The sequence below is a fragment of the Salvelinus fontinalis genome, chromosome 18 (genome assembly GCF_029448725.1).
Source record: "Salvelinus fontinalis isolate EN_2023a chromosome 18, ASM2944872v1, whole genome shotgun sequence".
NCBI lineage: Eukaryota > Metazoa > Chordata > Actinopteri > Salmoniformes > Salmonidae > Salvelinus > Salvelinus fontinalis.
The window spans coordinates 37,216,979-37,243,972 of NC_074682.1; the positions used below are offsets into that span (position 1 = coordinate 37,216,979).

Here is a 26,994-nt window from a genome sequence, read left to right on the forward strand (position 1 = left end):
GACAGACAGACAGACGGAGACACAGACAGACAGACAGACGGAGACACAGACAGACAGACAGACGGAGACACAGACAGACAGACAGACGGAGACACAGACAGACAGACAGACGGAGACACAGACAGACAGACAGACGGAGACACAGACAGACAGACAGACGGAGACACAGACAGACAGACAGACGGAGACACAGACAGACAGACAGACGGAGACACAGACAGACAGACAGACGGAGACACAGACAGACAGACGGAGACACAGACAGACAGACGGAGACACAGACAGACAGACGGAGACACAGACGGAGACACAGACGGAGACACAGACGGAGACACAGACGGAGACACAGACGGAGACACAGACGGAGACACAGACGGAGACAGGCAGACGGAGACACAGACGGAGACACAGACGGAGACACAGACGGAGACACAGACGGAGACAGGCAGACGGAGACACAGACGGAGACAGGCAGACGGAGACAGGCAGACGGAGACAGGCAGACGGAGACAGGCAGACGGAGACAGGCAGACGGAGACAGGCAGACGGAGACAGGCAGACGGAGACAGGCAGACGGAGACAGGCAGACGGAGACAGGCAGACGGAGACAGGCAGACGGAGACAGGCAGACGGAGGCACGCACGCGCACACACGCGCACGCAGGCGCGCACACACGCGCACGCAGGCACACAGACACGCGCACGCAGGCACACAGACACGCGCACGCAGGCACACAGACACGCACACGCAGGCACACAGACACGCACACGCAGGCACACACACACGCACACGCAGGCACACACACACGCACGCACGCAGGCACACACAGACGGACGCACGCAGGCACACACACAGACGGACGCACGCAGGCACACACACAGACGGACGCACGCAGGCACACACACACGCACGCACGCAGGCACACAGACACGCACGCACGCACACACAGACGGACGCACGCAGGCACACACACAGACGGACGCACGCAGGCACACACACACGCACACACGCACGCACACACACACGCAGGCACACACACACGCACACGCAGGCACACACACACGCACACGCAGGCACACACACACGCACACGCAGGCACACACAGAGACGGACGCACGCAGGCACACACAGACGGACACACAATGACAGAAGGGCACACGCACACACACAGAAGGACACACAATGACAGACGGGCACACGCACACACACAGAAGGACACACAATGACAGACGGGCACACGCACACACACAGACACGCACACACAATGACAGACGGGCACACGCACACACACAGACACGCACACACAATGACAGACGGGCACACGCACACACACACACACACGCACACACAACGACAGACACACACACACACACACACACACAATGACAGACAGACACACACACAATGACAGACAGACACACACACACACACAATGACAGACAGACACACACACAATGACAACGACAGACACACACACACACACAACGACAGACACACACACACACAACGACAGACACACACACACACACACACTGACAGACACAAACACACACACAACGACAGACACACACACACACAACGACAGACACACACACACACACACACACAACGACAGACACACACACACACACAACGACAGACACACACACACACACAACGGCAGACACACACACACACACACACACACACCGACAGACACACACACACAGACACACACACACACACACACGACGACAGACACACACACACACACACACGACGACAGACACACACACACACACACACACAACGACAGACACACACACACACACACAACGACAGACACACACACACACACAACGACAGACACACACACACACACACAACGACAGACACACACACACACACACACACACAACGACAGACACACACACACACACAACGACAGACACACACACACACACACACAACGACAGACACACACACACACACAACGACAGACACACACACACACAATGACAGACAGACAGACAGACGCACACACACCGACAGACAGGCAGACACACGTACACACACTGACAGACATACACACTGACAGACACACACATCGACAGACACACACACACACACCGACAGACACACACACACACACACACCGACAGACACACACACACACACACCGACAGACACACACACACACACCGACAGACACACACACACACACCGACAGACACATACACAACGACAGACAGACACCAACAAACACACACAACGATAGACACACACACACCGTCACACACACACACACACACACACCGACAGGCAGACACGCACACAGACACGCACACAGACAGGCAGACACACACACACACACACAGAGACACACACACAATGACAGACAGACACACACACAACGACAACGACAGACACACACACAACGACAACGACAGACACACACACACACAACGACAGACACACACACACACACAACGACAGACACACACACACACACAATGACAGACACACACACACACACAATGACAGACACACACACACACACAATGACAGACACACACACACACACACAATGACAGACACACACACACACACAACGACAGACACACACACACAGACACACACACACACACAACGACAGACACACACACACACACACACACACAACGACAGACGCACACACACACACACACAACGACAGACGCACACACACACACACAACGACAGACGCACACACACACACACAACGACAGACACACACACACAACGACAGACACACACACACACAACGACAGACACACACACACACACACACAATGACAGACAGACAATGACAGACAGACACACACACACACACACACACAATGACAGACAGACACACACACAATGACAGACAGACACACACACACACTGACAGACACATACACAACGACAGACAGACACAAACAAACACACACAACGATAGACACACACACACCGTCACACACACACACACACACACCGACAGGCAGACACGCACACAGACACGCACACAGACAGGCAGAAACACACACACACACAGAGACACACACACAATGACAGACAGACACACACACAACGACAACGACAGACACACACACACACACAACGACAGACACACACACACACACACAACGACAGACACACACACACACACACACAACGGCAGACACACACACACACAATGACAGACACACACACACACAATGACAGACACACACACACACACAATGACAGACACACACACACACACAATGACAGACACACACACACACACACAACGACAGACACACACACACAGACACACACACACACACAACGACAGACACACACACACACAACGACAGACACACACACACACACACAACGACAGACGCACACACACACACACACACAACGACAGACACACACACACACACACACAACGACAGACGCACACACACACACAACGACAGACGCACACACACACACACACAACGACAGACACACACACACACAACGACAGACACACACACACAACGACAGACACACCCACACACACACACACACACACAATGACAGACAGACAATGACAGACAGACACACACACACACACACAATGACAGACAGACACACACACAATGACAGACAGACACACACACACACCGACAGACAGACAGACACACGCACACACTGACAGACAGATAGACACACGCACACACCGACAGACAGGCAGACACACGCACACACCGACAGACAGGCAGACACACGCACACACCGACAGACAGGCAGACACACGCACACACCGACAGACAGGCAGACACACGCACACACCGACAGACAGGCAGACACACGCACACACACCGACAGACAGGCAGACACACGCACACACCGACAGACAGGCAGACACACGCACACACCGACAGACAGACAGACAGACAGACACACGCACACACCGACAGACAGGCAGACACACGCACACACCGACAGACAGACACACGCACACACCGTCAGACAGACAGACAGACACACGCACACCGACAGACAGACACACACACACACACCGACAGACACACACACACACACCGACAGACAGACACACACACACACACCGACAGACAGACACACACACACACACACACCGACAGACACACACACACACACCCACACACCGACAGACACACACACACCCACACACCGACAGACACACACACACACACATACCCCGACAGACACACGCGCACACACGCACACACCGTCAGACACACGCACACACCGACAGACAGACAGACACACGCACACACCGACAGACACACGCACACACCGACAGACAGACAGACACACACCGACATACACTGACACACACCGACATACACTGACACACACACACATACACTGACACACACACACATACACTGACACACACACACATACACTGACAGACACACACACACACCGACAGACACACACACCGACAGACACACACACACACCGACAGACACACACACACACCGACAGACACACACACACACCGACAGACACATACACACACACACACACACCGACACACACACACACACACACCGACAGACACACACACAACGACAGACACACACACAACGACAGACAGACACACACCGACAGACACATACACAACGACAGACAGACACAAACAAACACACACAACGACAGACACACACACACCGTCAGACACACACACACCATCAGACACACACGCACACCGACAGGCAGACACGCACACAGACAGGCAGACACACACACACACACAGAGCCACACACAGACAGACAGACCCAGACAGACATATGCAGACAGACCCATTTGGGTGTGGAGTGATGCTTGCTGGTGTTTTATGTGTCAGGCGTACTACATGTGCTAGAGTCTGTGGATGTTTTCTGTTCGGTATCTAACTACAAGGCCCAGCGGCTGCCAATGCACATGCAGAAGATTTCCACGTGAATGACAGGATACTGCTATTATGTAAAGTTATAGGTGTCATAGAGAAATGGACTGGAAATCTGTTTTGGAAAATAGAACAGCTATGTAAGGAGCCACGTAAAAAGAGGAAATTAATTATCCAAATTATTCTATTTTTGGACAAATATATCAATCCCCCCCACACACACACACAAACCTTATATTTCCAAACTAGACAAAAATACCTCTATAAAGGTCAGAAAAAAGTGAATCATTCCAAACAGAAAATCCAAGAAAGTATTTTTCTGTCTTCCATTCTGTTTCTACATTAGGTCTAGCTATAACTCTGTGTTGTGTCTCTCGTGCAGCTCTTTGACCTGGTGTACAGGGAGGAGACTCTACTGAACGTGATAAAGAGTGTGACCCGTAACGGTCGCTCCATCGTGCTGACAGCAGTGCTGGCTCTCATCCTGGTCTACCTGTTCTCCATCGTGGGGTACATCTTCTTCAAGGATGACTTCATCCTGGAGGTGGACCGCATCCCCAACACCACTCTGGGTGAGGACGAGTAGGAGACCATAGAAATATTACTTCCTGCTGTGAGGGAACTCAATATGTTATAATTGATGAGAATTGGGATGCCCGTTAATTCTATGGAGACCAGGGATGTTTATTAGGCTGGTCCCAGATCTGTTTTTGCCATCTTGCCAATTCTTCAACTCCAACAGAGTTGGTAATACAGCACTTGGGCCAGACTAGATGTTAATGATCTGTTAAGAGGAAATTATGTTTTCACGGCTTACTGAGTTACACAGTCACACAATAACCAACATCCCTTACACACCGGACTGCTATAATATATAGTACAGGGAACACAATAACCAAAATCACTTACACCCCGGACTGCTATAATATATAGTACAGGGAACACAATAACCAAAATCCCTTACACACCAGACTGCTATAATATATAGTACAGGGAACACAATAACCAACATCCCTTACACACCAGACTGCTATAATATATAGTACAGGGAACACAATAACCAAAATCCCTTACACACCAGACTGCTATAATATATAGTACAGGGAACACAATAACCAAAATCCCTTACACACCAGACTGCTATAATATATAGTACAGGGAACACAATAACCAAAATCCCTTACACACCGGACTGCTATAATATATAGTACAGGGAACACAATAACCAAAATCACTTACACCCCGGACTGCTATAATATATAGTACAGGGAACACAATAACCAAAATCCCTTACACACCAGACTGCTATAATATATAGTACAGGGAACACAATAACCAACATCCCTTACACACCAGACTGCTATAATATATAGTACAGGGAACACAATAACCAAAATCCCTTACACACCGGACTGCTATAATATATAGTACAGGGAACACAATAACCAAAATCCCTTACACACCAGACTGCTATAATATATAGTACAGGGAACACAATAACCAAAATCCCTTACACACCGGACTGCTATAATATATAGTACAGGGAACACAATAACCAAAATCACTTACACCCCGGACTGCTATAATATATAGTACAGGGAACACAATAACCAAAATCCCTTACACACCAGACTGCTATAATATATAGTACAGGGAACACAATAACCAACATCCCTTACACACCAGACTGCTATAATATATAGTACAGGGAACACAATAACCAAAATCCCTTACACACCAGACTGCTATAATATATAGTACAGGGAACACAATAACCAAAATCCCTTACACACCAGACTGCTATAATATATAGTACAGGGAACACAATAACCAAAATCCCTTACACACCGGACTGCTATAATATATAGTACAGGGAACACAATAACCAAAATCCCTTACACACCAGACTGCTATAATATATAGTACAGGGAACACAATAACCAAAATCCCTTACACACCGGACTACTATAATATATAGTACAGGGAACACAATAACCAAAATCCCTTACACACCGGACTGCTATAATATATAGTACAGGGAACACAATAGAATATTGTTATGTGGAGGTGTTGCTCTCCCAGTTGTCATGCTGCTAACTAACCTGATGTCCCTTGTAGAGAACGGGGTCACTATGCCCAATAAGCTGGTGTCTGATGGGATGTGTCGGTCTGAAAGTGGAGGGAACAACTGCACCACAGAGCCTCAAGTGGATGGTACAGTACAATACTCCAGCAAACTATACAATAATAATAATCTATGGCCTACTGCAAAAGTTTCTGTCAACCAAAATCATTTCTCAAAGGCCTTTTATCAGATTATTGAAATGTGATCATTATCAAGGCTGTGTGTGTGTGTGTGTGTGTGTGACAAACGAAACCAATGATTGGCTCTGATGCAGTTGTGGCGTGCTCCTGTGTTGTCATGGAGGCTTGTCAACCATGATGAAACATAATACCCTGCATCGAGGACAACACTCCTCGGTATCAGGCAAAGGCAGCTACGGCTTGCTGATGCTCACCTTGAATTGAATTCCGCTGTTCTCGCTCCATACATTCAGTCTGAAGCTGCCATCCTAGAAGTCGTTTGTGTGACTTCAAAATGAAAGGCGTTGTACAAAACAAATTCATTAGCGATAGGTTAAATTCGTTAGAGACGATCCAATCAGAGTATCAAAGTTGATAGCGTCATCATGTAGGCCGGCTCTGGCCCAACCCATTGGTTTCTGGGACCAATCAGAACGGTCAGAATGTGTTCATTCTAGAAATCACAGGGGAGGGGTGCAAATCCAGACTCATCGTGAAGAAGAAACGTCAGTTGGCCGGAGCGATGTGGATGGGTATCCAGGCAAAGCTACTGCAGCACTGGACTGGCCTGAGGCTGCAGGGAAACGTGCTGACCATTCTGTCTATCATTCCATGTGTCACAATGCTGCCATTGGCAAGGACATTCTCACCTTTATTGTTAAGGCTAGGTTACAGGTTCTACCAACAAAATATAATCTAGGACTGGTACCTGCCCGGCAAATCATGACCTGTTTTGAATGTTACACACTGAGTCAAATGTAATGGAGACTGTTGCACATTTCCATACTAGACATGACCGCCTCATTCACCTGATAGCCAGTGAGGTGGTGAAGCCCACATCCATGAACACTCCTGTGTAAAAGGAAGTTGATGTGTTTTCCTGTGTATCGAATCTGACAGATATTGTCATTGTGGGGGAGGTTTTCATTTTGGAAGTGGGTTTCTCATTTGATTGTTATAGGAAGCAGGCTTTACTGACAAGTTTCTTAAATACCAGCCCCTCGTATCATGTTTTGGATAGCCTTGGATATATGTGCAAGTTGGTGGCACTGCTATTTGGCATTCTTGTCCACGTACATAGGCTTACTCTACGTAGCCTTCAGATTGCAGGCCTGTCTAAGACTAAAGCAAAGCAACTGGTGAGGTACTGCTCTGTTTCTGCCGTTATCGGCAGCCTCGCTGTGTGGAGAAGTGGCTTTTTGTTTCCTTAAGTCTCATTGTAACCAAGACCTTTTGAAATGTTTGTATCCTTTGTGTAATGTGATTTGTGGATTCAAATTAATTATTTAAAATTGTGTGTGTCTGTGTGTGTGCTTAACCCTCCTACCTGTCCCTCTCCCTCAGACTTGTTGGAGGACATGGAAGATGGCAAGGAGCGTACATGTGACTCTCTGCTCATGTGTATCGTCACTGTGCTGAGCCACGGCCTGAGGAGTGGAGGGGGGGTGGGAGACGTCCTGAGAAAGCCCTCCAAAGAGGTAAGCACACAGACCAGACCCCCACCCAGCACACTCTGGAGAGAACAGAGCCCCTGTTCACAAAGTGTCTCAGCGTAAGACTGCTGATCTAGCAACAGTTCAGCTTTTTAAATCATGAAGAAGGACCTGATCCGAGATCAACAACAACTTTCAGATTTTCTGAATACAGATCCAGACCCAGTCAGGCCCAGTTATTATATAGAGTTCAGTATCATCTGTAGAGTTGAGCTGATGTTTATAGCAATACATATCTTCCTCAGAACCATTCCAGCTGTTTGGCCTCCTCCCTGTGTGGAACTTGGTACGGTCTGGAAATACACTATATATACAAGAGTATGTGGACACCCCTTCAAATTAGTGGATTTGTCTGTTTCCGCTACACCTGTTGCTGACAGGTGTATAAATCGAGTACACAACCATGCAATCTTCATGGACAAACATTGGCAGTAGAATGGTCTTACTGAAGAGCTCAGTGACTTTCAATGTGGTACCGTCATAGGATGCCACCTTTCCAACAAGTAAATTCCTCAAATTTCTGCCCTGCTAGAGCTGCCCCGTTCAGCTGTCAGTGCTGTTATTGTGAAGTGTAAACGTCTAGGAGCAACAACGGCTCAGCCGCTAAGTGGTAGGCCACACAAGCTCACAGAACGGTAGCGCCTAGTGATGAAGCGTGTCTGTCCTCGGTTGCAACACTCACTACCGAGTTCCAAACTGCCTCTGGAAGCAACGTCAGCACAATAACTGTTCATTGGAAGCGGGTTTTCCATGGCCGAGCAGCCGCACACAAGACTAAGATCACCATGCCCAATGCCAAGCGTTGGCTGGAGTGGCGTTAAGCTCGCCGCAATTGGACTCTGGAGCAGTGGAAACGTGCTCTCTGGAGTGATGAATCACGCTTCACCATCTGGCAGTTCGACGGGCAAATCTGGGTTTAGCGGATTCCAGGAGATAGCTACCTGCTCGAATGCAAAGTGCCACCTAAGGTTTGGTGGAGGAGGAATAACGGTCTGGGGCTGTTTTTCATGGTTCGGGCTAGGCCCCTTAGTTCCAGTGAGGTGACAGGTAGCCTAGTGGTTAGAGCGTTGTAACCGAAAGGTTGCAAGATCGAATCCCCGAGCTGACAAAGTAAAAATCTGTCATTCTGCCCCTGAACAAGGCAGTTAACACACTGTTCCTAGGCCATCATTGAAAATAAGAATTTGTTCTTAACTGACTTGCCTAGTTAAATAAAGGTCAAATTAAAAAAAAATATTAAGAGAAATCCTAACGCTACAGCATACAATGACATTTTAGACGATTCTGTGCTTCCAACTTTGTGGCAACAGTTTGAGGAAGGTAATTTCTTGTTTCAGCATGACAATGCCCCCGTGCATAAAGCGAGGTCCATACAGAAATGGTTTGTCGAGATCGGTGTGGAAGAATTTGACTGACCTCAACTCCATCAAACACCTTTGAGATAAACTGGAACGTCGACTGCGAGCCAGGCCTAATCGTCAAACATCAGTGCCCGACCTCACTAAAGCTCTTGTGGCTGACTGGAAGCAAGTCTTTATTTTTTTACTTTAAAAAAAATAATAACTTTAACCAGAAACTTTTAAATCTAACTTTTCAGAAGTTTTACAAATCAATCTTTATTTATACAGCACATTTCAGACATGGAATGTCCTTTACATGAAAAAACAAATAAAAAACAATGAAAATAAAAATAGAAAAATGTACTCCACAACAAACATAACATAAACTAAAGAATGACACAAACTAAAGAACTAAAAAGGAAAAGCAAAGTTAAAATAATTTATTTTAAATATGTCCACAGTGTTCGCCCCCCTCAGGTTCTCTGGTAGGGGGCATAATAACTAAAGGCTGCCTCTCCATACCTCTTGGTCTTAGATAGTTAATAGGTCAGTGCCAGAGGACCTGAGGGATCTACTGGGTACATAACTTAAAAGCACAATCGTGGATTGTTTTAAAAACCAATAGAATAATCTTAGAATGAATTCTAAAACTCACAGGCAGCCAGTGCAAAGACCTTATAACCGGTGTAATGTGTGCTCTCCATCTGGTCTTGGTCACTACCCGTGCTGCAGCATTTCTTGTTTTCTTGTGTAGACCAGACAGGAGAGCATTACAGTAGTCAAGCCTGCTTGTAATAAAAGCATGGATGAATCTCTCTGTATCAGCCTGAGAGAGAAATGGCCGCACCGTGGCAATGTTCCTCAGGTGGTAAAAAGCTGTTTTGGTCACATTGTGTGATTTCAAAATTTTGTTCATAATCTAAAATAACACCTAGGTTTTTTTTACCTGCTGTTTCATCTGTATTGCTTGTGAATTAAATTGTGTGGCTAGATTCTCTCTCTGCTTTGGCTCCAACAATAAATACCTTGGTCTTGTCTTGATTTACCTGGAGGAAGTTGTGAGCCATCCCAGTATTTAAATCACTAATGCAGTCTAATAATTTATCCTTGTCGCTAAAATCCTCTGGTGACTCAAAAATATAAAGTTGCGTATCGTCTGCGTAGCAGTGAAAATCAATGCTGTGCGTTCTGATAACCCTCCCAAAGGGTAGCATACTGTATATAAACTGAACAGTACCGGACCCAAAATCAAACCTTAGCGGAATGCCACGTGATATGTATTTTCTCAGAGTTATGTTCACCAAGGGTGACACTCTTAACTGGTTAAATAGGTCCTAAACCAATTTAGAACTGGACCCGGGGAGACCAACCCACTTCTCCAGTCTGTCCAGAAGGACATCTTGGTCAACCGTGTCGAATGCACCACTTAAATCTAAGAGTACAAGGACAGAGAGCAAAATGTTTTCGGTGCAAAATGTTTTCATCTTTGCCCACAAAGCTGTAAAATGCTTGTTACGGTTAAAAAAGAGGTGCTTGACGAGAGAAGAGCCTGTATACGGTGCCCGACATTTCAGCCTGTTTGCGTAACTGTTTCTTGTTGTCGTAACTGTGTGACATCTGGCCGCTTGCACCTGTGTTCTTATGTTTCAAATCAACACACATGATTCAGGGCCGATTAGGCTAAGCCCCTGCTCATAACCAATGGCCCCTATTCTGCCTTTATGTAAAAACCAGCGCCGTGTTCAATATAGTCACCAAATGGAAGGAACAGGGAGGGACTACCTGGACCTGTCCAATAAGAGACAGTCATTTCCACCTTTCATTGCATAACGTTTTCAGTTGTGTACCCAAATAAACAGGCCACGCTATCTCTGACCCAGGTCACATCATCATATGTCAGCTCAGTATGATACAGGGCCCCACTTTCACTGTCTAACATCTGGCTTTATTCTGACCTTATTATCATTGTGTTATATGTGCTGTATGTTATATGTGTTTAATCCACAGGTGGGCAACTCCATCCTGAAGGGTCACAGTGTGTCCAGTCCACTACTTACACACCTAAATCAACTAATACTGCTTTACATTGATTTCATTTATTTGATTTGTTAAATAAGTTTATAGGTTGAGCTGTTAGTGGTGGGTTGGACCAAAAATCTGTTGGTCATCTCTGGTTTAGTCTGTACACCCGACACTTTGTCACTTTCTACTCAAAGTACCAACAATAATAGCTATAGTGTGGTACTGTATATGTTGTTACCTGGCGTTTATAATGCTTTATAATGTGTTATAACCACTCCTCTCCCTCCAATCCCCCTTTCTCTCTTTGTAGGAGCCTTTGTTTGCGGCCAGGGTGATCTACGACTTGCTCTTCTTCTTCATGGTCATCATCATCGTCCTCAACCTTATCTTCGGAGTCATCATCGACACTTTTGCAGACCTGAGGAGTGAGAAACAGAAGAAGGAAGAGGTCCTGAAGACCACCTGCTTCATATGCGGTGAGAAGACATAGCTGCCCTGTCTCTAGCCTGAAAAGAACAGAACTACTAGTCACATAACTGGGGTAGCCATGTATTCTGAATCATTTGTTTTCAGTTGCTTAGTAGAAAACTGGCATATCAATGTAGGTTTGTTGTATTTTACAAGATATGGTTACATAGTATTTCATCTGGATGGGTGTCACCTCATGAGTAAGCAGGTAGTGCACACACACCCTTCTGAGTAACCACAAGTCCTGAGTATGACAGGAGTATGCAGGTAGTGCACACACACCCTTCTGAGTAACCACAAGTCCTGAGTATGATAGGAGTATGCAGGTAGTGCACACACACCCTACTGAGTAACCACAAGTCCTGAGTATGACAGGAGTATGCAGGTAGTGCACACACACCCTTCTGAGTAACCACAAGTCCTGAGTATGATAGGAGTATGCAGGTAGTGCACACACACCCTACTGAGTAACCACAAGTCCTGAGTATGACAGGAGTATGCAGGTAGTGCACACACACCCTACTGAGTAACCACAAGTCCTGAGTATGATAGGAGTATGCAGGTAGTGCACACACACCCTACTGAGTAACCACAAGTCCTGAGTATGACAGGAGTATGCAGGTAGTGCACACACACCCTTCTGAGTAACCACAAGTCCTGAGTATGACAGGAGTATGCAGGTAGTGCACACACACCCTCATGAGTAAGCACAAGTCCTTAGCTTGACCTTCTTCTATGAATGTTAGTTTACTGCTGTCATTCCCTCTTTTCTCCTTATACAGTATCTCTCTTTCCTCCCCTTTTCTCTAGAAGACTGAGTCAGGGAGGCTTCCTGCCTGCCCAGCACTCCTTTCTTCTCTCTCAGCCAGTCAGGTTGTGGGCCCAAGTGGGCAGCAGATATATTAGTATTAGTCCAGGAGCTGTACTCACATAGTAGGATCTAGGATCAGTTTTCCCTTTTAAATCATATTGAATAAGAGGTGGGGTGGGGAGTCCTAGATTAGCACTCCTACCATTATACTTTTTTGAACAAGACCCTGGTCTGTTGTCGGGTTGAGCTGTATGTCTGTGGAGGTGGTCTATGACTCACACACGTTACATAAAGCCTGATCCGGGGGGGGGGGGGGGGGGGCACGGCACCGTCGTCATGGTTTCATGTGGGAACTGAGGCAAAGAGGAGATGGGAGAGGGATTGTCTCCCATCACAGAGAAAGAGATGGTTCTTCAAGCCACTGACTTCGTCCTCCTTTCGGACCCTCCTACAGTTGAAGTATTACCTTTGTGCCTCTTCCAGTGCCTTCGGAAAGTATTCAGACCCCTTGACTTTTTCCTCATTTAGTTACAGCCTTGTTCTAAAATGTATAACATTTTGGTTTTTCCTCATCAATCTACACGAAATACCCCCAATCTACACACAATGCCTACATACAACACTTAATGTTTTTTTTTTTTATGAGTTCCTATTAGTTTTTTTTATGTATTATTTCTTACATAGTTAGCCCAGAATATGTTAAGTGTTACTACATACAGCCGGGAAGAACTATTGGATATAAGTGTGACGTCAACTTACCAACATTACGACCAGGAATATATCTTTCCCGAAGCGGATCCTTTGTTCAGACCACCACCCAGGACATTGGATCTAATCCCAGAGGCCGACACAAAACGTCGCCGCAGGAGAGGTAGACAGTGGCCTCCTGGTCAGACTTCGAAGGCGTGCACACCACCCACCGCTTCCGAGCATATTACTCGTCAATGTCCAGTCTCTAGACAACAAGGTGAACGAAATTAGGGCACGGGTTGCCTTCCAGAGAGACATCAGAGATTGTAACATTCTCTGTTTCACGGAAACATGGCTCACTCGGGATATGTTGTCGGAGTCGGTACAGTCACCGGGTTGATTCATGCGTCATGCCGTCAGAAACAAACATCTCTCTGGTAAGAAGGAGGGCGGGGGTGTATGCTTCATGATTAACAACTCATTGCGTAATCATAACAACATACAGGAACTCAAGTCCTTCTATTCACCTGACCTAGAATTCTATACAATCTAATGCTGACCACATTATCTCCCAAGAGAATCCTCTTCGATTATAGTGTACAGTCGTGGCCAAAAGTTTTGAGAATGACACAAATATTAATTTCCACAAAGTTTGCTGCTTCAGTGTCTTTAGATATTTTTGTCATGTTACGGATGGAATGGAATACTGAAGTATAATTACAAGCATTTCATAAGTGTCAAAGGCTTTTTTTTGACAATTACATGAAGTTGATGCAGAGTCAATATTTGCAGTGTTGACCCTTTTTCAAGACCTCTGCAATACGCCCTGGCATGCTGTCAATTAACTTCTGGGCCACATCCTGACTGATGGCAGCCCATTCTTGCATAATCAATGCTTGGAGTTTGTCAGAATTTGTGGGGTTTTGTTTGTCCACCTGCCTCTTGAGGATTGACCACAAGTTCTCAATTGGATTAAGGTCTGGGGAGTTTCCTGGCCATGGACCCAAAATATTGATGTTTTGTTCCCCGAGCCACTTAGTTATCAATTTTGCCTTATGGCAAGGTGCTCCATCAGGCTGGAAAAGGCATTGTTCGTCACCAAACTGTTCCTGGATGGGTGGGAGAAGTTGCTCTCGGAGGATGTGTTGGTACCATTCTTTATTCATGGCTGTGTTCTTAGGCAAAATTGTGAGTGAGCCCACTCCCTTGGCTGAGAAACAACCCCACACATGAATGGTCTCAGGATGCTTTACTGTTGGCATGACACGGGACTGATGGTAGCGCTCACTTTGTCTTCTCCGGACAAGCTTTTTTCCAGATGCCCCAAACAATCGGAAAGGGGATTCATCAGAGAAAATGACTTTACCCCAGTCCTCAGCAGTCCAATCCCTGTACCTTTTGCAGAATATCAGTCTGTCTCTGATGTTTTTCCTGGAGAGAAGTGGCATCTTTGCTGCCCTTCTTGACACCAGGCCATCCTCCAAAAGTCTTTGCCTCACTGTGCGTGCAGATGCACTCACACCTGCCTGCTGCCATTCCTGAGCAAGCTCTGTACTGGTGGTGCCCCAATCCCGCAGCTGAATCAACTTTAGGAGACGGTCCTGGCGGTTGCTGGACTTTCTTGGGCGCCCTGAAGCCTTCTTCACAACAATTGAACCGTGCTCCTTGAAGTTCTTGATGATCCGATAAATGGTTGATTTAGGTGTAATCTTACTGGCAGCAATATCCTTGCCTGTGAAGCCCTTTTTGTGCAAAGCAATGATGACGGCACGTGTTTCCTTGCAGGTAACCATGTTTGACAGAGGAAGAACAATGATTTCAAGCACCACACTCCTTTTGAAACTTCCAGTCTGTTATTCGAACTCAATCAGCATGACAGAGTGATTTCCAGCCTTGTACTCGTCAACACTCACACCTGTGTTAACGAGAGAATCACTGACATGATGTCAGCTGGTCCTTTTGTAGCAGAGCTGAAATGCAGTAGAAATGTTTTTGGGGGATTCAGTTCATTTGCATGGCAAAGAGGTACTTTGGAATTAATTGCAATTCATCTGATCACTCTTCATAACATTCTGGAGTATATGCAAATTGCCATCATACAAACTGAGGCAGCAGACTTTGTGAAAATTAATATTTGTGTCATTCTCAAAAATGTTGGCCACAACTGTATATACCCCCATGCAGATACCTTGACGGCCCTCAAGGAACTTCACTGGACTCTATGTAAACTGGAAACAATATATCCTGAGGCTGCATTCATTATGTAGCTGGGGATTTTAACAAAGTTAATTTGAGAACAAGGCCACCTATATTCTACCAGCACATTGACTGTAGCATCCACGCGGGCAATACACTGGACCACTGCTACTCTAGCTTCCGCGATGCATACAAGGCCCTCCCTTCGGCAAATCCGACCACAACTCTATCTTGCTCCTACCGTCCCATAGGCAGAAACTCAAACCGGATGTAACCATAACTAAAACCATTCAACACTGGTCTGACCAATCGGAATCCACGCTTCAAGATTGTTTTAATCACATGGACTGGGAAATGTTCCGGGAAGCCTCAGAGAATAACATTGATTTGTACACTGACTCGGTAAGTGAGTTTATAAGGAAGTGCCTTGGAGATGTTGTACCCACTGTGACTGACTATGAAAACCTACCCTAACCAGAAACTGTGGATAGATGGCGGCATTCGCGCAAAACTGAAAGCGCGAACCACCGCATTCAACCATGGAAAGATGTCGGGGAATATGGCGAAAAATAAAGTGTAGATATTCTCTCCACAAGGCAATCAAACAAGTGAAATGTCGGTATAGGGACAAAGTGGAATCGCAATTCAACGGCTCAGACACGAGACATATGTGGCAGGGTCTACAGGCAATTACGGACTACAAAAATAAACTTGTTAACCCTCTCAAGGCTGCTGGCCCAGACAGCATCCCTAGCCGCGTCCTCAGAGCATGCGCAGACCAGCTGGCTGGTGTGTTTACAGACATATTCAATCACTCCCTATCCCAGTCTGCTGCCCACACATGCTTCAAGATGGCCACCATTGTTCCTGTACCGAAGAAGGTAAAGATAACTGAACTAAATGACTATTGCCCTGTAGCACTCACTTCTGTCATCATGAAGTGCTTTGACAGACTAGTCAAGGATCATATCACCTCCATCTTACCTGCCACCCTAGACCCACTTCAGTTTGCATACCGCCCCAACAGGTCCACATACGATGCAAATGCCACCACACTGCACACTGCCCTATCCCATCTGGACAAGAGGAATACCTATGTAAGAATGCTTTTCATTGACTACAGCTCAGCATTCAACACCATAGTACCCTCCAAGCTCATCATTAAGCTTAAGGCCTGGGTCTGAAACCCACCCTGTGCAACTGGGTCCTGGACTTTGACGGGCCGCCCCCAGGTGGTGAAGGTAGGAAACAGCATCTCCACTTACCTGATACTCAATTCTGGGGCCCCACAACGGTGTGTGCTCAGCCCCCTCCTGTACTCCCTGTTCACCCATGACTGCGTGGCCATGCACGCCTCCATCTCAATCATCAAGTTTGCAGACGATACAACCGTAGTGGGCTTGATTACCAACAACAACGAGCCTACAGGGAGGAGGTGAGGGCCCTCGGAGTGTGGTGTCAGAAAAACAACCTCACACTTGATGTCAACAAAACAAAGGAGATGATCGTGGACTTCAGGGAACAGCAGAGGGAGCACCCCCCTATCCACATCGACAGGACAGTAGTGGAGAAGGTGGAAAGTTTTAAGTTCCTGGGCGTACACATCACGTACAAACTGAAATGGTCCATCCACACAGACAGCGTGGTGAAGAAGGCGCAACAGTGCCTCTTCAACATCAGGAGGCTGAAGAAATGTGGCTTGTCACCAAAAACACTCAAACTTTTACAGATGCACAATCGAGAGTATCCTGTCGGGCTGTGTCACCGCCTGGTACAACAACTGCTCCGCCCACAACCGTAAGGCTCTCCAGAGGGTAGTGAGGTCTGCACAACGCATCACCGGGGGCAAACTACCTGCCCTCCAAGACACCTACACCACCCGATGTCACAGGAAGGCCAAAAAGATCATCAAGGACAACAACCACGCGAGCCACTGTCTTCACCCCGCTATCATCCAGAAGGCGAAGTCAGTACAGGTGCATCAAAGCTGGGACCGAGAGACTGAAGAACAGCTTCTATCTCAACGCCATCAGACTGTTAAACAGCCATCACTAACATTGAGTGGCTGCTGCCAACATACTAGACTCAAATCTCAAGCCACATTAATAATAAAAAATTGGATGTAATAAATGTAATAAATGTATCACTAGTCACTTTAAACAATGCCACTTTTTAAATAATGTTTACATACCCTACATTACTTATCTCATATGTATATACTGTACTCTATACCATCTACTGCATCTTGCCTATGCCGTTCGGCCATCGCTCATCCATATATTTATATGTACATATTCTTATTCATTTCTTTACACTTGTGTATATAAGGTAGTTGTTGTGAAATTTTTAGATTACTTGTTAGATATTACTGCATGGTCGGAACTAGAAACACAAGTATTTCGCTACACTCGCATTAACATCTGCTAACCATGTGTATGTGACCAATAAAATTTGATTTGATTTAACAAGTAATCTAACAATTCCACAACTACCTTATACACACTCACATCAACACCAATGTCCAAGAAACAGGCAGGGTCTCGAGCTTAATGACAAGTTTGGAGGGCACTATTGTGTTAAATGCTGAGCTGTAGTCGATGAACAGCATTCTTACATAGGTATTCTTCTTGTCCAGATGGGTTAGGGTAGTGTGCAGTGTGATTGTGATTGTGTCGTCTGTGGACCTATTGGGGCGGTAAGCAAATTGGAGTGGGTCAAGGGTGTCAGGTAGGGTGGAGGTGATATGATCCTTGACTAGTCTCTCAAAGCACTTCATGATGACGGAAGTGAGTGCTACAGGGCGATAGTTGTTTAGCTCAGTTACCTTAGCTTTCTTGGGAACAGGAACAATGGTGGCCCTCTTGAAGCATGTAGGAACAGCAGACTGGGATAGGGATTGATTGAATATGTCCGTAAACACACCAGCCAGCTGGTCTGCGAATGCTCTGAGGGCGCAGCTAGGGATGCCGTCTGGGCCGGCAGCCTTGCAAGGGTTAACACGTTTAAATGTTTTAGTCACATTGGCTGCGGTGAAGGAGAGTCCGCAGGTTTTGGTAGCGGGCCGTGTCGGTGGCACTGTATTGTCCTCAAAGCGAGCAAAGAAGTTGTTTAGTTTGTCTGGGAGCAAGACATCGGGGTCTGCGACGGGGCTGGTTTTTCTTTTTGAAGTCCGTGATTGACTATAGACCCTGCCACATTCCTCTCGTGTCTGAGCCGTTGAATTGCGACTGTACTTTGTCTCTATACTGATGCTTACCTTGTTTGATTGCCTTGCGGAGGGAATAGCTACACTGTTTGTATTCGGTCATGTTTCTGGTCGCCTTGCCCTGATTAAAAGCAGTGGTTCGCGCTTTCAGTTTTGCGCGAATGCCATCAATCCACGGTTTCTGGTTGGGGAAGGTTTTAATAGTCGCTGTTGGTACAACATCACCGATGCACTTGCTAATAAACTCGCTCACTGAATCAGCGTATACGTCAATGTTTTTGTTCGACGCTATCCGGAACATATCCCAGTCCACGTGATCGAAGCAATCTTGAAGCGCGGAATCCGATTGGTCGGACCAGCGTTGAACAGACCTGAGCATGGGAGTTTCCTGATTTAGTTTCTGTCTATAGGCTGGGGGCAACAAAATGGAGTCGTGGTCAGATTTTCCGAAAGGAGGGTGAGGGATGGCTTTGTATGCGTCGCGGAAGTTAGAGTAACAAAGTTCCAGAATTTTCCCAGCCCGGGTCGCGCATTCGATATGCTGATAAGATTTAGGGAGCCTTGTTTTCAGATTAGCCTTTTTTAAATTCCCAGCTACAATAAATGCAGCCTCAGGATATGTGTTTTCCAGTTTACATAGAGTCCATTGAAGTTCTTTCAGGGCCGTCGAGGTGTCTGCTTGGGGGGGATATACACGGCTGTGATTATAATCGAAGAGAATTCTCTTGGTAGATAATGCATTTGATTGTAAGGAATTCTAAGTCAGGTGAACAAAAGAACTTGAGTTCCTGTATGTTGTTATGATCACACCGTGACTCGTTAATCATAAGGCATACAACCCCGCCCTTCATCTTACCAGAGAGATGTTTGTTTCTGTCGGCGCGATCCGTGAAGAAACCGGGTGGCTGTACCGACTCTGATAACGTATCCCGAGTGAGTCATGTTTCTGTGAAACAGAGAATGTTACAATCTCTTTCTCCCTGGAAGGCAACGCTTGCTCGGATTTTGTCTACCTTGTTGTCAAGAGACTAGACGTTGGCTAGTAGTATTCTCGGGAGCGGTGGACGATGTGGTAACTAGTGATGATCCTACTTTGCGAACTGCTAGTGCCATTTAGAATTGGTTAGTCTAGGCTAATAACCCCCCTAAACATAGACAGGTTCCACACTGAAAATATGCAAAAACATTAGTTTGCTAAAGACAGAGCATATTTTCATTAGAATCATTAAGTCTAGGCCTACTCACCAAACAGATGGTGTGGTCGTAATTCATCCCCATGCAGTATATGGAATTGTTAATCCATATAGAAAATTCCGAAGAACAGGCAGAATAAACTAAATCGAACATCTGTATACAGAAAAGACAGATTCTGGTTTGTAACCCAAGTTGAGCCCTGTTTCAAATGATCACGCTTTTAGAATAACTGTTCCAGATGCGAGATGCGCATCACTTCACACTATTCTCTTTTATTCTGTTATGTTACATAATTATTTTACTATAAAATAGGTGTGTTTTGACCAGTAGCTGTGCGTTCACTCACCCTACTTGTAGAGAAACGCCAATGCCATACTCCGCTCTTTCACATTGATGAAATGGTATATGACTCTTTCATACAAGTAAAAGCTTTTATTTTTTGTTGTCCTACTCTACCTGGCTAAAATGCATGCTTGCTAACCTAACTTCCTTTCATGGGCAACGTTAGCTAGTTAACATTAGCCTTCTACATCTAGCTACATATTGAACTTCCATCTTCTCAGGCCAGGGGCAAACTGTTTGAATTTATAGTTGGATCAGAATCGCCGTTATAATTGGCCAGTACGGAGAATTAAGTAAAACTACAAGTCCAAATCTCTATCCATGGCTAGTTTAGGAAAGGACTCATTTTAGGTAGATAGATAGATAGCCAGACACCGGAGGTCAGCAACACAACAAGATGCTCAACGAGTTTCTGTCAATGAGGTATGCTCTCGATGCTATGTGATCGGAGTGGAGCCAAATCCAAACTGGCTTCTCTTGACACTTTTTTGGGGGGCGCCAGGGCCATTCACAGATGAGCTCACTCAGTTTAGCTCAACGCTGATTGGCTATTATTTTTTATTTTTTTTATCAAGGAAGGTCAAATGCTCGCTGACTTCCGTTGCATTCAATGCTAGGGGCAGAAACAATGTTATACTCTTTTGGACCAGACAGCATCAGATAAATGGCCTTACACATACAGAGACAGCGGGGCGATGTTTCTCTCGCTTGGATGCTTTCTCCGGTGCAATACATTCAGTCTCTTGCGAATTGAAAGAAAATTGTGAAACACCGAGAGAGGAAAGATAAATTATTTGTTTTTTTCTTGGGGATATTTTTTGGGGATACCTGACTTCCCTTGGCATCCATGAATACCACTGGTCTTGACTGTGATAAGGGTTCAAGAAATAATAGCATCTTGTCTGTTAAATTAACAAAAAAGCCTATGCCATTGCACAGCCATAAGCTTCAACAAGCAAGGTTACTACATTTTTGAAGATTGTGTTCTACGGTATAACATAACCAGTTGATAAAACAGTTTCAATAAATTAGTCTTAAATTGCTTTTTTTTTTTTATTTGCTGAGTATATATGGGTCAATTAGGATTCGTTATCTGTAATGGTTATGACAAATTGGGCCTTGTTGCGCACTGTTGGCATATAGATAAATGCACACACATTTTTTTTTGTGTTCTAAAAATATATATGTTTTTTTATCTGTGTACTTTGGGTAGAAAATCATGCGAGTACTGTAACAGTAAAAATGTCAAATGCCCATCCCTACGGGGGGGGGGGGGGCCCACAGGACCACAGGACCTCGGTGAAGACCGAACGCGACCTGCGGGCCAAAATGTATTTGACACCCCTTGCCCAGATAGATAAAATCCAAAATGCCCACACTTTCTCCACATTTCCCAAATTCACATGGCAATTTTCATATTTTGGAGATTCCGGGAAGTTGTCCAGTTTATCCGGGAAGACTAATGTTGTTTAGTCATTAGACTGAAAGATGGACTTTTTTCGGGAATCTGCTTCTGCCAGATACTCATTAAACACCACGCCATATCACAGGGTCAAAAGTGCTCCTCTGCTGTCAAGAATAGAGGTCGACCGATTAGGATTTTCCACCGCCGTTACCGATTATTGGAGGACATAAAAAGCCGATACCGATTAATCGGCCAATTTAAAAATTAATAAAAATATTTACAAAATAAAAAATAAAAAATATATTTATTTATTTATTTATTTTAATTTTAAAAAATTATTTGTAATAATGACAATTACAACAATAATGAATGAACACTTATTTTAACTTAATTAAATACATCAATAAAATGTATTTAGCCTCAAATAAATAATGAAACATGTTCAATTTGGTTTAAATAATGCAAAAACTAAGTGTTGGAGAAGAAAGTAAAAGTGCAATGTGTGCCATGTAAGAAAGCTAACGTTTAAGTTCCTTGCTCAGAACATGAGAACATATGAAAGCTGGTGGTTCCATTATCATGAGTCTTCAATAATCCCAGGTAAGAAGTTTTAGGTTGTAGTTATTATAGGAATTATAGGACTATTTCACTCTCTATGTTTTGTATTTCATATACCTTTGACTATTGGATGTTTTTATAGGCACTTTAGTATTGCCAGTGTAACAGTATAGCTTCCGTCCCTCTCCTCGCCCCTACCTGGGCTCGAACCAGGTACACATCGACAACAGCCACCCTCGAAGCAGCGTTACCCATGCAGAGCAAGGGGAACAACTACTCCAAGTCTCAGAGCGAGTGACGTTTGAAACACTATTAGCGCGCACCCCGCTAACTAGCTAGCCATTTCACATCGGTTACATCAGCCTAATCTCGGAAGTTGATAGGCTTGAAGTCATAAACAGCGCAATGCTTGAAGCACAGCAAAGAGCTGCTGGCAAAACGCACGAAAGTGCTGTTTGAATGAATGCTTACGAGCCTGCTTGTGCCTACCATCGCTCAGTCAGACTGCTCTATTAAATCATAGACTTAATTATATCATAATAACACACAGAAATACAAGCCTTAGGTCATTAATATGGTCGAATCCGGAAACTATCATCTCAAAAACAAAACATTTATTCTTTCAGTGAAATACAGAACCGTTCCGTATTTTATCTAACGGGTGGCAGCCATAAGTCTACATATTCCTGTTACATTGCACAACCTTCAATGTTATGTCATAATTACGTAAAATTCTGGCAAATTAGTTCGCAACGAGCCAGGCGGCCCAAACTGTTGCATATACCCTGACTCTGCGTGCAATGAACGCAAGAAAAGTGACACAGTTTCACCTGGTTAATATTGCCTGCTAACCTGGATTTCTTTTAGCTAAATATGCAGTTTTAAAAAATATATACTTCTGTGTATTGATTTTAAGAAAGGCATTGATGTTTATGGTTAGGTACAGTCGATTGCAACGATTGTGCTTTTTTCGCAAATGCGCTTTTGTTAAATCATCCCCCGTTTGGTGAAGTTGGCTGTCTTTGTTAGGGTTGAAATAGTCTTCACACAGTTCGCAACGAGCCAGGCGGCCCAAACTGCTGCATATACCCTGACTTTGTTGCAAGAGAAGTGACACCATTTCCCTAGTTAAAATAAACTCATGTTAGCAGGCAATATTAACTAAATATGCAGATTTAAAAAAATATATACTTGTGTACTGATTTTAAGAAAGGCATTGATGTTTATGGTTAGGTACATGTTGGAGCAACGACAGTCCTTTATCGCGAATGCGCACCGCATCGATTATATGCAACGCAGGACACGCTAGATAAACTAGTAATATCATCAACCATGTGTAGTTAACTAGTGATTATGATTGATTGATTGTTTTTTATAAGATAAGTTTAATGCTAGCTAGCAACTTACCTTGGCTTCTTACTGCATTTGCGTAACAGGCAGGTTCCTCGTGGAGTGCAATGTAAAGCAGGTGGTTAGAGCGTTGGACTAATTAACCGTAAGGTTGCAAGATTGAATCCCTGAGCTGACAAGGTAAAAATCTGTCGTTCTGCCCCTGAACAAGGCAGTTAACCCATCGTTCCTAGGCCGTCATTGAAAATAAGAATGTGATGTGTTCTTAACTGACTTGCTTAGTTAAATAAAGGTGTAAAAAAATAAAAATCGGCCAAATCGGTGTCCAAAAATACCGATTTCCGATTGTTATGAAAACTCTATTAATCGGTCGACCTCTGGTCAAGAAGTTGCATTTTCCTTATTTCTTAGGTCGACAACGGCTTACCCTCCGTGAATTGATTTAGGATCTCTTGTGTGTGTGTGTGTGTGTGTGTGTGTGTGTGTGTGTGTGTGTGCACACTTTGTTTCCTCACAGGTCTGGAGAGAGACAAGTTTGACAACAAGACGGTGACGTTTGAGGAGCACATCAAGGAGGAGCACAACATGTGGCACTACCTGTTCTTCATAGTGCTGGTCAAGGTGAAGGACTCCACAGAGTACACCGGGCCCGAGAGCTACGTCGCTGAGATGATCAAGGTGACACACACACCAGGCCTGAGCTGGTATCATTTCCCATGTCAGACCACAATGTCTAATAGGTCATGTGATACAGCATAAGCCCAGGCCGTTCCCATTACCCACTGACATGAGTGCATAGGGTACACTACACACTACACACTAGACTGAGGTTTGCAGGGTGCATGTAGGGCCATAGAGTTGCTGTTTGTGTTTTCTGGTAAATCCCTTAACTAGCTGCTGACCTTTACTAACTGTGTGTACATTGTGTGTATTGAGTCAGAGAGGAGAATGTGACACTCGCGCACACACACCTCCAACGTAGCTATTTGCCCTTCCACCCTCAACTGACAGAGATAGCATGTACACACTGAATGTCACTGACCGACTGAATGACAAACACACTGGATGACACACACACACACCCTGTGATCTCACTGGATGAGACAAACAGAAAGGCAGAGGGGTAAGACTTAAACATGAACTGTTGTCTAACCCTAAAACAGATTAAGCTGTGATACGAGGCACAATGATAGCACTAGAAAAGGAATGGGAATAAACCTGAGAATAAACTAGAATAAACTTGAGATGCCAGGAGAGTCATCTCTTAAAGAGTCTTCATTTTTGCTGTTCGGCCTTGTTATTTTGGTAGCAATCATACTGGTCTGTGCAGTTTGGTGGTGTTAGCAGTTGATGTTACTTTTCAATAGCACAGACCCCAAAGAAAATCAGGGGGAGAAAAATATGTTTATTCAAAGAGGACAAATCATAAATGTTATGCTGAGAGGTAGATGTTCATTCTCCCCTGTCCTCAGTGAATCTCTCCTTAGTGATTCTCTCCACAGAATAAAGTTTTATAACCCAGCCCTAGCCTGTAGTTGACCGATTGGAATTCCTTGCTATAAAACTGGGCCAATAGCTAAATAACAAGTATCTTATTTCAGGTTCAATGTATAAACAATTTGGAACAATGAGAACTTGCTTTGTAGCTATGAGTCCCAGACTGAAATTCCTCCCATGTCTCATTGATCATTAATCCCCTGTTACAGAAAAAACACTTTCCATTGATCGTTTGACTTTTAGTCCTCTATTGACCTCTTGTCCTCTGTTGTGTATTTATCTTCAAAATATTCTTACAGTGTAACACAAATATAAGGGAGGATCGCAACGCTAACAATCCCTGGAGTTTTTCTTATGTTTCAATGCAAATAAACACACTTTGGGGCATAAATCACTTTCAGTGTTCTGAGTCTTCCTTTTTTGCTGATCGTTTTCTTTGATATCCATCAACCCCTCCTGAAAGCCATTGGATGTCTGTATGTTTCTATCTATTCTTCCTCTGTTTACCTACGCAAGTCAATTAAGAGACATTTATTTCATCTTATTTTACAGGAGCACAATCTGGACTGGTTCCCACGGATGCGTGCGATGTCGCTGGTGAGCAGTGACGCGGAAGGCGAGCAGAACGAGATCAGAAACCTGCAAGAGAAGCTGGAGTCAGCCATGAGGCTGGTATGCAATCTGTCTGGACAGCTCACGGAGCTCAAGGAGCAGGTGAGTCTCATCTGCACAGACACACAGACAGATGTCTGTCAAATCACACCTTGGCTCCCAACAGCTAATTGGCAAGGTGCTCATGTAGTTCTGAGATGATTGGATTGGTGAAAAGCAATATGGGAGAGATTCCACCTAGCCTATTAGAAGTCAAGATGGAGCGATTTACTCTTGCTTACTGAGCCCGAGGCAAGAAGGCAACAAGAGCCAGCCGGTGCTGAAACTGAAGTGATTGATGGATTGTAGCTCATCACTGCCAACACTCGTTCTGGAATGTAATTACATGCTAGCATGGCTAGTGGCTAACATTAGCCAGCTCGAGTTAGCATACAAACTCTGTAAGTTCTCCATACGACTTTGACAATAGTTCATTGTGGGTTGTCCCGAAGATATTTTTTTTTTAGACTAAATGTTTAAAAAAATAAAAATAAAAATAAATATTTTTGGAGGTGTAGGTAACCAGACCGTGACTAAAACTAAGCTACTAAGACT

At 45.0% G+C, this 26,994-nt stretch overlaps 1 protein-coding gene across 4 annotated transcripts in view; it reads left to right on the forward strand.

Annotated features, from left to right (window-relative positions):
* LOC129815445 (inositol 1,4,5-trisphosphate receptor type 1-like) overlaps positions 1–26,994 on the forward strand; it is a 168,299-nt gene that overhangs the window by 136,195 nt on the left and 5,110 nt on the right. For all 4 annotated transcript variants that reach the window (XM_055869284.1, XM_055869285.1, XM_055869286.1 and 1 more), the window contains 6 exons: positions 5,296–5,485; positions 7,032–7,127; positions 8,562–8,695; positions 12,383–12,548; positions 24,809–24,969; positions 26,341–26,502. In XM_055869284.1, the coding sequence (XP_055725259.1) occupies positions 5,296–5,485; positions 7,032–7,127; positions 8,562–8,695; positions 12,383–12,548; positions 24,809–24,969; positions 26,341–26,502 (909 nt within the window). The remainder of the gene's footprint in view (positions 1–5,295; positions 5,486–7,031; positions 7,128–8,561; positions 8,696–12,382; positions 12,549–24,808; positions 24,970–26,340; positions 26,503–26,994) is intronic.